The sequence below is a fragment of the Oncorhynchus kisutch genome, linkage group LG20 (assembly GCF_002021735.2).
Source record: "Oncorhynchus kisutch isolate 150728-3 linkage group LG20, Okis_V2, whole genome shotgun sequence".
In the NCBI taxonomy this organism is placed as follows: domain Eukaryota; kingdom Metazoa; phylum Chordata; class Actinopteri; order Salmoniformes; family Salmonidae; genus Oncorhynchus; species Oncorhynchus kisutch.
Window position 1 is genome coordinate 7602396 of NC_034193.2, and position 14057 is coordinate 7616452.

General features: G+C 44.5%; 1 protein-coding gene across 1 annotated transcript in view; it reads right to left on the minus strand.

The window, feature by feature from the left end:
• Positions 1–14057, minus strand: part of si:ch211-130h14.4 (uncharacterized) — a 78011-nt gene that overhangs the window by 11243 nt on the left and 52711 nt on the right. The window contains exons 6-11 of the mRNA XM_031799912.1: positions 13793–13930; positions 13356–13511; positions 7675–7755; positions 5895–6045; positions 3063–3181; positions 205–525 (exon numbers count right to left, since the gene is read on the minus strand). Coding sequence (XP_031655772.1) covers positions 205–525; positions 3063–3181; positions 5895–6045; positions 7675–7755; positions 13356–13511; positions 13793–13930 — 966 coding nt within the window. The remainder of the gene's footprint in view (positions 1–204; positions 526–3062; positions 3182–5894; positions 6046–7674; positions 7756–13355; positions 13512–13792; positions 13931–14057) is intronic.

Sequence of the window (14057 nt, forward strand, 5' to 3'; positions counted from 1 at the left end):
CTCTCCCACCCCATCCCTCACGTTCCTGTCCTCTCAAACCCTTCCCTCACGTTCCTGTCCTCTCACACCCATACCACCTGTAAGCCTGCGGCAGCACTAACCCTCACACTATATGTCACATCCTGGTTGTTTGGGCCATGATCCTGATTGGGATGACACTCCTGCAGGTGTGTTTGCCACAAGTGTGTGTGGTTTGACACGTACCTTGGGAAACATTTGCTCAGTGTAGTCCTGTTCCTGCTGTGAGAGGAGGAAGGCTGCAGAGTTCTCCCCAGCCCCTCTTTCTGGAAGTCTCTCCCCAGCCCCTCTTTCTGGAAGTCTCTCCCCAGCCCCTTGTTCTGGAAGTCTCTTCCCAGCCCCTCTTTCTGGAAGTCTCTCCCCAGCCCCTCTTTCTGGAAGTCTCTCCCCAGACCCTCTTTCTGGAAGTCTCTCCCCAGCCCCTCTTTCTGGAAGTCTCTCTCCAGCCCCTCTTTCTGGATGTCTCTCTCCCGGCATAAGCCCTCTCCCTGTCTCTGAAACGACAATCTGTGAGGAAACATCAAATTACACACTGAGATAGGCCTCACAGTCAGTTAGCTCAGGTTTGAACACTCCCCACCCACACAGAATGAAATGGCGCAAACTAGCTACTCGATTTGATTCAAGCTAGGAGGAGAGAGGAGCAGGGTGGGGTTTACTCACAGAGGAGAGAGGAGCAGGGTGGGGTTTACTCACAGAGGAGGGAGGAGCAGGGTGGGGTTTACTCACAGAGGAGGGAGGAGCAGGGTGGGGTTTACTCACAGAGGAGAGAGGAGCAGGGTGGGGTTTATTCACAGAGGAGAGAGGAGCAGGGTGGGGTTTACTCACAGAGGAGAGAGGAGCAGGGTGGGGTTTACTCACAGAGGAGAGAGGAGCAGGATGGGGTTTACTCACAGAGGAGAGAGGAGCAGGGTGGGGTTTACTCACAGAGGAGAGAGGAGCAGGGTGGGGTTTACTCACAGAGGAGAGAGGAGCAGGGTGAGGTTTACTCACAGAGGAGAGAGGAGCAGGGTGGGGTTTACTCACAGAGGAGAGGGGAGCAGGGTGGGGTTTACTCACAGAGGAGAGAGGAGCAGGGTAGGGTTTGGAACAGAGAGAGGATAGAAGTGATGGGAAAGGGGGGATACCTAGTCAGTTGTACAACTGAATGCCTTCAACTGAAATGTGTCTTCCGCATTTAAACCAAACCCCTCTGAATCAGAGAATTCCAAAACCACATCACCAAATCACATTTGTGCACGAGTCAGGTACTCAAGTAAATGAGTCAGGTACTCACGCGGACCGCATAAAAAGTACAGCACGAGTCAGGTACTCAAGTAAATGAGACGTTTATGACTTAACATCAAAAGTTCATTTCCAGTGAGTCGACACATAGCACATACCTCATAACCGTAAATCCTGACATGGACTAAGATTCTCTCTGCTGACAAGGAGTCTTTGCCTTGATTTACGTTTTCCATTTAGTGAGGTCAAAATACCTCTGTGTGTTATCTACAGTACTGACATATCTAATACTCCATGCGGATCATACACAGACAGCTGTGAAATTCAACACTGTGATGAGATCACAACTAGAGGTCCATAAAAAACATGGAAAATGTAAATAGAATAATAAATCATACACAGAAATGACTAAACAGATGGTTTCATACTAAAAGTAAACGAGCAAGGCACTGCGACGCGGTTCCCTAGTTTGGGTTCGGCTCTCATTGCTTTATTTTTGAGAGACGGGGAGGGGAAGGGAGGGGGGTATTTCTTGGGGATGTGGGGAATGCCGTCCTGGCAAAGAAGGCTCTGTGTCCGTGTGTGTCTGTGTGTGTGTGTGTGTGTGTGTGTGTGTGTGTGTGTGTGTGTGTGTGTGTGTGTGTGTGTGTGTGTGTGTGTGTGTGTGTGTGTGCGTGCGCGTGTGCGTGTGGCTCTTGCTCCGCCCAGTTTGCCAAGAATTCGCACCGATGGAAGAGTTGTCAGAGCCAGGCCCAGCATCTTGATGTCCTGGGTGGGCCCAGCATCCTGGATTCCTGTGTGGGCCCCGCATGGGGCGGCAGGGTAGCCTAGTGGTTAGAGCATTGGACTAGTAACCGAAAGGTTGCAAGTTCAAATCCCCGAGCTGACATGGTACAAAATCTGTCGTTCTGCCACTGAACAGGCAGTTAACCCACTGTTCCTAGGCCGTCATTGAAAATAAGAATTTGTTCTTAACTGACTTGCCTCGTTAAATAAAGATTTAAAAACAAAAAATCAGCATCCTGATGTCCTGGGTGGGCCCAGCATCCTGATGTCCTGGGTGGGCCCAGCATCCTGATGTCCTGGGTGGGCCCAGCATCCTGATGTCCTGGGTGGGCCCAGCATCCTGATGTCCTGGGTGGGCCCAGCATCCTGATGTCCTGGGTGGGCCCAGCATCCTGATGTCCTGGGTAAGCTACACCAGATCTCTACAGGCCTGGGTTCAAATACTAGTTCAAATCTGATATTGAAAAAGGTATAAGAGCTATATTGAAACAAAATGCCACAGTCCATGTCTAAACAGTGACACCTACTGGTACATGAGGGGTAATGCACTTCAGTGACAATGAGTTTACCATCCAGATGCCTATCTCTATGTACCCTGCTCAGCTTTGTAAAGGGGCTGTGTTCATTTCAGCTAAGCTATCATATCTACACGTTTAAATGTTGATCATCTTCCAAACTCATTTGCGTAGACTAAATAACATTGAACATTTGAAAGGAACTCTTCCTTAAAAACGCTGGATGTGACAGTAAATTCAGAGTGAGGTTGGGTATTATGAAGACTACATTGACTTCTGAATAGCCCAAAGGACACCATTATTTCAACGCGAAGCTAGGTTTACCATCATTCGTCCACGGTTGATTATATCTTTAGAAGTTGAGAAGTTGTTACCATTGGCCCTGTAAATAGGATGTTTAAATACTCTGTACGCCTCACATCTCCTGCCCAACCTTGTCTTCATGAGGACATCCTTAATTGAAAACAGAATTGAGTTTGGGGACATTCAGGTCGACTTAATTTAGCAGCGATGACTCACCCGGTCCAGGTGTCTTGTCTCTGTGGTGACGTGAATTCTAGGGGTCTGTCCTGACATCTCCTGCTGGCTCCAACCCCATCCCGCTGACATCACATCAGGTGCGGAGCGGCTGCCAATCACTGTCAAGACCATATAGCACATCAAGATCACAGTCTCATATGTCATCCTATTCCCTATATAGTGCACTACTTTTGACCAGAGCCCTATGGCACCCTATTCCCTATATAGTGCAGTACTTTTGACCAGAGCCCTATGGCACCCTATTCCCTATATAGTGCTCTACTTTTGACCAAAGCCATTTGGCACCCTATTCCCTATATAGTGCACTACTTTAGACCAGAGCCCTATGGCACCCTATTCCCTATATAGTGCACTACTTTTGACCAAAGCCCTATGGCACCTTATTCCCTACATCAGGTGTTCCCAAACTGGGGTGCGCGCAATGCCGTCGGGGGTACACCAAATAAAAATGTGATTCACATTTTTTTTTTTTGAATAATGTTTCTTCACATTTTCAAACAGTCCATTTAGTAAGGCCCACACTCAAATTGAGGCTATGATTAAGAAGTTGGAGCTCTTCTCTGTCTGTATTAACAAGGACAACACACAGGTCTTTCCATCAAGAGAGCCTCATCGAAATTGAAACAAGGGGTTCTGTGAAAATTCAAGGATTCAGATTTCTGGATTGAGCTGCACTCAGAGAATCGTGCCTTGGCAAATCACGCTGTTAAGACACTGATGCCCATTGCAACCACGTACCTATGTGAGAGAGGATTCTCAGCCATCACTAGCATGAAAACTAAATACAGGCACAGACTGTGTGTGGGAAATGATTTAAGACTGAGAGTCTCTCCAATACAACCCAACATTGCAGAGTTATGTGCATCCTTTCAAGCACATCCTTATCATTAACCTGTGGTGAGTTATTCACACCCTTCTCATTAACCTGTGGTGAGTTATTCACACCCTTCTCATTAACCTGTGGTGAGTTATTCACACCCTTCTCATTAACCTGTGGTGAGTTATTCACACCCTTCTCATTAACCTGTGGTGAGTTATTCACACCCTTCTCATTAACCTGTGGTGAGTTATTCACACCCTTCTCATTAACCTGTGGTGAGTTATTCACACCCTTCTCATTAACCTGTGGTGAGTTATTCACACCCTTCTCATTAACCTGTGGTGAGTTATTCACACCCTTCTCATTAACCTGTGGTGAGTTATTCACACCCTTCTCATTAACCTGTGGTGAGTTATTCACACCCTTCTCATTAACCTGTGGTGAGTTATTCACACCCTTCTCATTAACCTGTGGTGAGTTATTCACACCCTTCTCATTAACCTGTGGTGAGTTATTCACACCCTTCCCATTAACCTGTGGTGAGTTATTCACAATTTTAGATGAACAAATAAGGTTTTATATGTAAGATGGTTAAATAAAGAGCAAAATGACTGATTATTATTATATTATTATTTGTGCCCTGGTCCTTTAAGAGCTCTTTGTCACTTCCCACAAGCTGCGTTGTAACAAAAACTCACACTCATTCTTATGTTTAGTAAATGTATCGTATAGTGTGTGTGTGGCAGGCTTAACATGATGGCAAAATACAACATTTGAGAATGTGCTGACCCTGGAGCTAGATGGGGTACAGCTGACCCAGGAGCTAGATGGGGTACAGGTGACCCTGGAGCTAGATGGGGTACAGGTGACCCTGGAGCTAGATGGGGTACAGATGACACAGGAGCTAGATGGGGTACAGCTGACCCTGGAGCTATATGGGGTACAGCTGACCCAGGAGCTAGATGGGGTACAGCTGACCCAGGAGCTAGATGGGGTACAGCTGACCCAGGAGCTAGATGGGGTACAGGTGACCCTGGAGCTAGATGGGGTACAGCTGACCCAGGAGCTAGATGGGGTACAACTGACTCTGGAGCTAGATGGGGTATAGCTGACCCTGGAGCTAGATGGGGTACAGCTGACTCTGGAGCTAGATGGGGTACAGCTGACTCTGGAGCTAGATGGGGTATAGCTGACCCTGGAGCTAGATGGGGTACAGCTGACTCTGGAGCTAGATGGGGTACAGATGACCCTGGAGCTAGATGGGGTACAGCTGACCCTGGTGCTAGATGGGGTACAGCTGACCCTGGAGCTAGATGGGGTACAGCTGACCCTGGAGCTAGATGGGGTACAGCTGACCCTGGAGCTAGATGGGGTACAGCTGACCCTGGTGCTAGATGGGGTACAGCTGACCCTGGTGCTAGATGGGGTACAGCTGACCCTGGAGCTAGATGGGGTACAGCTGACCCTGGTGCTAGATGGGGTACAGATGACCCTGGAGCTAGATGGGGTACAGCTGACCCTGGAGCTAGATGGGGTACAGCTGACCCTAGAGCTAGATGGGGTACAGATGACCCTGGAGCTAGATGGGGTACAGCTGACCCTGGAGCTAGATGGGGTACAGATGACCCTGGAGCTAGATGGGTTACAGCTGACTCTGGAGCTAGATGGGGTACAGCTGACTCTGGAGCTAGATGGGGTACAGCTGACCCTGGGGCTAGAGGGGGTACAGCTGACCCTGGTGCTAGAGGGGGTACACAGGTGGAGGTTGAATGTTTGAAGGGGTACGGGACTATAAAAAGTTTGGGAACCACTGCCCTATATAGTGTACTACTTTTGACCAGAGCCCTATGGCAACCTATTCCCTATATCATACACTACTTTTGACTAATAGCACACAAGATAATCTTTCATCCGTTGCCCAAGCTTTTCGAGAAACAAACCACTTTCCCGTTACAATGTTGACAACGAAGATAACAAGATGAGAACTCAACTCCTCTTCCTGATCTCCTGTAGTGTTCTCTGCAGCTGGACTGGACCACGGTTGTGGTGGTGGTGGTGGTTAACCATAAAACAGAAGTCCTCTTGGTCCTGGAGGGTCTTCAGACAACCATGCCGAGACAACTGGTTCTGAAGGCCCAAGATCTCAGAGTGGAGATAGAGATATAGAAGAGACAGAGATAGAAAAGAGTTAGATAGATAGATGATAGAGAAGAGAAAATATAGAAAAAGAGAGATAGAGAAGAGAGAGATAAAGATAGAGATAGATAAAGAGGTAGCGATAGAGAAGAGATAGATATAGAGATAGATAAAGAGAAGAGATAGGGAAGTGATAGAGAAGAGATGTAGATAGAGGTAGCGATAGAGATAGAGAAGACATAGACACAATGTACATTAACTATTTGTACATTGTTACAACACTGTATATAGACATAATATGACATTTATAATGTCTTTATTCTTTTGGAACTTCTGTGAGTGTAATGTTTACTGTTCATTTTATTGTTTATTTCACTTTTGTTTATTATCTACTCCACTTGCTTTGGCAATGTTAACATATGTTTCCCATGCCAATAAAGCCCCTTGATTTGAATTGAATTGATTGAGAAGAGATAGAGATAAAGATATATATATATATATAGATAAGTGATAGAGATAGAGAGGAGAAATAGGAGAGATAGAGGTAGAGATGAGACAGAGATAGAGATAAGATAGAGAAGAGATAGGGATAGAGATAGAGATAAAGATATATATATATAGATAAGTGATAGAGATAGAGAGGAGAAATAGGAGAGATAGAGATAAGATAGAGGTAGAGATGAGACAGAGATAGAGATAAGATAGAGGTAGAGATGAGACAGAGATAGAGATAAGATAGAGGTAGAGATGAGACAGAGATAGAGATAAGATAGAGGTAGAGATGAGACAGAGATAGAGATAAGATAGAGGTAGAGATGAGACAGAGATAGAGATAAGATAGAGGTAGAGATGAGACAGAGATAGAGATAAGATAGAGGTAGAGATGAGACAGAGATAGAGATAAGATAGAGGTAGAGATGAGACAGAGATAGAGATAAGATAGAGGTAGAGATGAGACAGAGATAGAGATAAGATAGAGGTAGAGATGAGACAGAGATAGAGATAAGATAGAAAAGAGATATAGATAGATATGAGATGGAGACATAGAAGGGACAGAGATAGAGAAGAGATAGGGATATAAATCAATACAGAGATAAAGATAGCGATAGAGATAGAGAAGAGATATAGATAAAGATAGTGATTGAGATAGAGAAGAGATATCGAAGAGATAGAGAAGATATAGCGATATAAATAAATATAGACATAAAGATAGAGAAGAGATAAAGATAGAGATGGAGATAGAGAAGAGATAGATATAGAGAAGTGATATAGATAGAGAAGAGATATCGAAGAGATAGAGAAGATGTAGAGAAGAGATAGAAATATAGAGATAGAGGTAGAGATATAGAAACGATAGAGATAGATAGAGATTTGGAAGAGATAGAGAAGAGGTATAGATATAGAAGAGATAGAATATAGCAGAGCTAGAGAAGAGAAAAGAAGAGAAGAGATAGAGAATATGTAGATAGCGAAGAGATAGAGATGGAGAAGCTAGTACTCTATGCTAGCTATATAAACTGCCAAAGAGCATCAATATCTTATAAACATTACATTATTTAACTTTTTTTTAAACTAGTCTTATTATCTAATAACTAATGATCATCACGGGCATCATACTGTATGTGTGAGGCTTACCAGGTAGTAGCTGGTTTGAGGAAGAGACCTCAGGTATGTGTTGTCATGGGAGAGAGTAGAACAGGTCAGCTTCCTCAGTTTCTGAGAAAATATACAGATGTAGGACCTTAATTTGAACCAGTTTTCTATAGAAAGAAAATGATCCTGCAGCAAAAGAAATGTGAATTATTATGTGGTTTATCATTAATGGACATTTTTATAGGAGTTTATACATTTTTCGTAACTGGAAATATTAAACTTCAGAGTTAAAACCTACAGGAGGGTAGCTCTACCGGAACAGGGTTGGAGTTAAAACCTACAGGAGGGTAGCTCTACCGGAACAGGGTTGGAGTTAAAACCTACAGGAGGGTAGCTTTCCAGGAACAGGATTGGAGTTAAAACCTACAGGAGGGTGACTCTCCAGGAACAGGCTTGGAGTTGAAACCTACAGGAGGGTGACTCTCCAGGAACAGGGTTGGAGTTAAAACCTACAGGAGGGTAGCTCTACCGGAACAGGGTTGGAGTTAAAACCTACAGGAGGGTAGCTCTACCGGAACAGGATTGGAGTTAAAACCTACAGGAGGGTAGCTTTCCAGGAACAGGATTGGAGTTAAAACCTACAGGAGGGTAGCTCTACCGGAACAGGGTTGGAGTTAAAACCTACAGGAGGGTAGCTTTCCAGGAACAGGATTGGAGTTAAAACCTACAGGAGGGTAGCTCTCCAGGAACAGGGTTGGAGTTAAAACCTACAGGAGGGTAGCTCTACCGGAACAGGGTTGGAGTTAAAACCTACAGGAGGGTAGCTTTCCAGGAACAGGATTGGAGTTAAAACCTACAGGAGGGTAGCTCTCCAGGAACAGGGTTGGAGTTAAAACCTACAGGAGGGTAGCTCTACCGGAACAGGGTTGGAGTTAAAACCTACAGGAGGGTGACTCTCCAGGAACAGGATTGGAGTTAAAACCTACAGGAGGGTAGCTCTACCGGAACAGGGTTGGAGTTAAAACCTACAGGAGGGTAGCTTTCCAGGAACAGGATTGGAGTTAAAACCTACAGGAGGGTGACTCTCCAGGAACAGGCTTGGAGTTGAAACCTACAGGAGGGTGACTCTCCAGGAACAGGGTTGGAGTTAAAACCTACAGGAGGGTGACTCTCCAGGAACAGGGTTGGAGTTAAAACCTACAGGAGGGTGACTCTCCAGGAACAGGGTTGGGGTTAAAACCTACAGGATGCAGGGTTCGATACCGCAACCAAAAGAGTTGCATTTGCGACCGTTTGACTTGGCAGTGCATCACACATTTTTTAATGGCAAGGTGCCAGTGAATTAATTTTTTTAACTGGTCACGTTAGATTTTGGTTCATAATTTATTTTTTTATTATCATGATTTATTCAAACAGTAATGTGCAATTGACCAAAAATAAACCACCTTTCTGAAGGGAAATCTATGTGTGTGATTGATGCGCATAAGGCCAACAGTACAGTGCCTTGCAAAAGTATTCATCCCCCTTGCTGTTTTTCCTATTTTGTTGCATTACAACATGTAATTTAAATTGATTTTGTATTTGGATCTCATGTAACGGACAGACACAAAACAGTCTAAACTGGTGAAGTGAAATGAAACAAATTACTTGTTTTGAAAAAATTATAATAAATCAAAAACGGAAAAGTGGTGCGTGTATTCACCCCCTTTGCTATGAAGCCCCTTAATAAGATATGGTGCAACCAATTACCTTCAGAAGTCACATAATTAGTTAAATGAAGCAAGCTGCAAAGATCCACAGCGGAGATTGAGTATCTGTCCATAGGACCACTTTAAGCCAGACACTCCACAGAGCTGGGCTTTACGGAAGAGTGGCCAGAAAAGTTTTCTCAGTGCATTAAAGTAGCACTCCCCTGAACTCTCTGCTTCCTGCGCCTGACTCTACACCCACTACACTCAGACCGTTACACACACTTTGAATTCCGAGGCACACTTTGAATTCCGAGGCACACTTTGAATTCCGAGGCACACTTTGAATTCCGAGGCACACTTTGAATTCCGAGGCACACTTTGAATTCCGAGGCACACTTGGAATTCCGAGGCACACTTTGAATTCCGAGGCACACTTGGAATTCCGAGGCACACTTGGAATTCCGAGGCACACTTTGAATTCCGAGGCACACTTGGAATTCCGAGGCACACTTTGAATTCCGAGGCACACTTTGAATTCCGAGGCACACATTGAATATGTTAGTCTACATTTACTCTCCCTCAGCCAACAAGACCAGTAACAAACAGCAAAATCACTAGACTGTGTCAATCTACTGTCCCCTCATAGTGGATACGTTTACCTATTCTACTGGTCAGATTGTTGTTCTCTCCGATAAATAAACATTCCAAACAGACTCTGGGACAGTTGTGGGATGATAGATCCACAAAATTCATGCAATCAAATTGAAAAAATTGAAAAAGCAATGAGTCTGATGCAACAGATCAGAATGTTTAACTTAAAATGTTGCTAAACTATTATTTATTCATATTATAAGCGCAGCAATGCGCACATGGTAGTAGGCTATACCCGCAAATGTTCCAAAATGCAATTAGCTGAAAATATCATTCTCAAAAGCTCACTACACATGCAAACGGTATCATGTGACAGAGATGAAAAGAGCGTTTTCATGTGAGATGAAAATATCCGTTAGAAATTTAGAAAGAAATAAGATCTAAAGATTCAACAACTAGTATGAGATGCTAATGTGATTATTGTGGCTTTGGCTACTGGACAAAGAAAGAAAGTTGAAACACACTAAAACATGAGAGAAATGCTGGTTTCAATGGCATATGAGGAAGTGATGAAAAAGTAATTCCCTCAACATAGTCAGATATGGTCGGATTTTGGCTATAGGCTCATTTGAAACAGTAATTCCCCAACATAGTCAGTATGGTCGGATTTTGGCTATAGGCTCATTTGAAACAGTAATTCCCCAACATAGTCAGATATGGTCGGATTTGGCTATAGGCTCATTTGAAACAGTAATTCCCTCAACATAGTCAGATATGGTCGGATTTTGGCTATAGGCTCATTTGAAACAGTAATTCCCCAACATAGTCAGATATGGTCGGATTTTGGCTATAGGCTCATTTGAAACAGGGTGGACAAAATGATGTCCAGGTTTTAAACAATGAACATTGATGGTTAAATAGTTTCAAAATGCTGACTGCCTTCGCTCAGATTGCAAGGTGGGTGATGTTGTGGTGCCCAACAGACCTTTCTCTCCTTTCTGAATGAATCTCCAATCCACAGAATCAAGTTTTCAGATGTTAATGTTAATGACCCTATTTAAAAAAAAATGTAATCTATATATATTTAAATTGAACCTTTATTTACCTTGTCAAGTCAGTTAAGAACAAATTCTTATTTACAATGACGACCCACCCTACATTATATTTGTCAAACATGACTGGCTTTTGGTCTACACTGAGTGTACAAAACATTAAGAACACCAGCTCTTTCCATGACATAGACTAACCAGGTGAATCCAGGTGAAAGCTTTCATCCCTTATTGATGTCACCTGTTAAATCCACTTCAATCAGTGTAGATGAAGGGGAGGAGACGGGCTAACGAAGGATTTTTAAGTCTTGAGACAGTTGAGACATGGATTGTGTATGACGCACCGTTTTGTGTCAAAAACTGCAAGGCTGCTGGGTTTTTCACGCTCAACAACTTGACACAACTGTGGGAAGCATTGGAGTCAACATGGGCCAACATCCCTGTGGAACACCTTTAAACACCTTGTAGAGTCCATGTCCCGACGTAATTGAGGCTGTTCTGAGGGCAATAAGGGGTTTGCAACTCAATATTAGGAAGGTGTTCTTAATGTTTTGTTCACTCAGTGTATATAGGACTATGTAATTAAAAGTCACATTACAATTTGCCTACATTTTCTGGCGCCTCCCTTAGGTCAGTATTGGTGTAGACATGAGAGGCTGTAGCCAATGAGAGTAGATGTCCTTAGTACCCTGACAGATGTCCTTAGTACCCTGACAGATGGCCTTATTACCCTGACAGATGGCCTTGGTACCCTGACAGATGGCCTTATTACCCTGACAGATGTCCTTAGTACCCTGACAGATGTCCTTATTACCCTGACAGATGTCCTTATTACCCTGACATATGGTCTTATTACCCTGACAGATGGCCTTATTACCCTGAGAGATGGCCTTATTACCCTGAGAGATGGCCTTATTACCCTGACAGATGGCCTTATTACCCTGACAGATGGCCTTATTAGCCTGACAGATGGCCTTAGTACCCTGACAGATGTCCTTAGTACCCTGACAGATGGCCTTGGTATCCTGACAGACAGATTGGGCACCTCTTGAAGGCCAAATGGCCTTGCCCCTGAAATCACCAAATTCTAGGGTTGGTAACAACAAAGTATTCTATGCCAACCTGGCACAATCATGATTATTTGCATCAATCCAGTGGCCATTTGTTTTGGAAACAGTGTGCTGGAGATACACCTAGAAACACTGATAGCCAAACACAACAGTCTGTCTGGTGTGCACCTGAATTAAAGGGTAACTTACTGTACATCAGACCTGTTACAGTAAATCTATCCAAATCACTGTTAAACATGCTCATTTACAAAATGACTAGTCATTATTGGCCTGGTTCTGCATGGAATGCAGACACATTATGGAACACAGTCCAGATCGTTATTAATCAAATTATATTTAAATACATTTGTGAAACCAAATCACCAAATCATGTGCTGGTGCCACCAGTGGAAAAAGCCGGTGGAGAGCACTGGGATGGTAGTGCTCCAGGGACTGGGGGGGAGGGGAGAGCCCTGGGATGGTAGTGCTCCAGGGACTGGGGGGGAGGGGAGAGCCCTGGGATGGTAGTGCTCCAGGGACTGGGGGGGGGGGGGGGGGGAGAGCACTGGGATGGTAGTGCTCCAGGGACTGGGGGGGGAGGGGAGAGCCCTGGGATGGTAGTGCTCCAGGGACTGGGGGGGAGGGGAGAGCACTGGGATGGTAGTGCTCCAGGGACTGGGGGGGAGAGCCCTGGGATGGTAGTGCTCCAGGGACTGGGGGGGGAGGGGAGAGCCCTGGGATGGTAGTGCTCCAGGGACTGGGGGGGAGAGCCCTGGTAGACTAGTTAGTAGCCTGACACTGACCCCTGTTGGTGACCAACTGGTATTACATATCTTCTCTTACCTACATCTCAGTGTGAAAAACTGAATGAAAGTATTGAAAGCAAGAAACAGAATTACCATGTTTGTAAGGTTGTTTTATTAGTGTTTCATAGGGTGTGTTATCAGTCCACTGGGTCAAACATAGGGTATGTTATCAGTCCACTGGGTCATACATAGGGTATGTTATCAGTCCACTGGGTCATACATAGGGTTGTACATTTGTCAAAATTCTCCAGAAATCCTGGTTGGAGGCTTCGGGATTTCCTATTTATTCCATCCTGATCCTGGGAATCTTCCAACCAGGATTTCTGTAAAACCATGTTTTGGGAAGTATGTACGAGCCTCATCAACTCATTATGTATGAGCCTCATCAACTCATTATGTATGAGCCTCATCAACTCATTATGTATGAGCCTCATCAACTCATTATGTATGAGCCTCATCAACTCATTATGTATGAGCCTCATCAACTCATTATGTATGAGCCTCATCCTACACGAATAAGATTTGAAGGTGTTTTACCGGTTTGTGTTTATCCTCGGTGACTGCTCCAGCTGCCGCAGCACGTCGTTGTATCTCCTGTCTCTGTGTGTGTATCTTATCTCTGAGCATGGCAGAGTATCGATGGTACAGGATGTCTCTGAGACGGTGCATGTTTCTGTACGCCTCTAGATGGCGCTGATGTCCGAGACAACAAAATAATAATATCAGAATCAACACCTACAATACTACTGTGTAGATGAATAGAGAAAATTAAACTTTTGTGAGACAGCGACAGAAAGACAACCTCATGGGTTTCGGTTACATATATTTTCCAGTAACATATTCGTACATCATTCATCGTATTGGTATCCTAGAGACAAATGTATTTAAATGTATACAAACGTATGTATTGATTTATCTATGTGGTATATATGAATGGTATCCACTAAGGCTGTAATTCTTGGGGTGTCACCAACCTGATCTAGCAGAGCCTGGCGACTGACGCTGTCTGGGTCACTAGCAGCACTCCCAGGGTGATTCTGACCCCCTGGCCCAGTCTCTCTGCTCTGGGTCAGCTTCTTCCTCCAACGCTGAGGCCTGTCTTCATTCTCTGCCTGTTTCAAGTCAAAACACACAGAGGTTTGGATGGATACAGAGGGACTGAGGGGGACTGTCTGTCTCAAGTCAAAACACACAGAGGTTTGGATGGAAACAGGGTGACTGAGGGGGACTGTCTGTCTC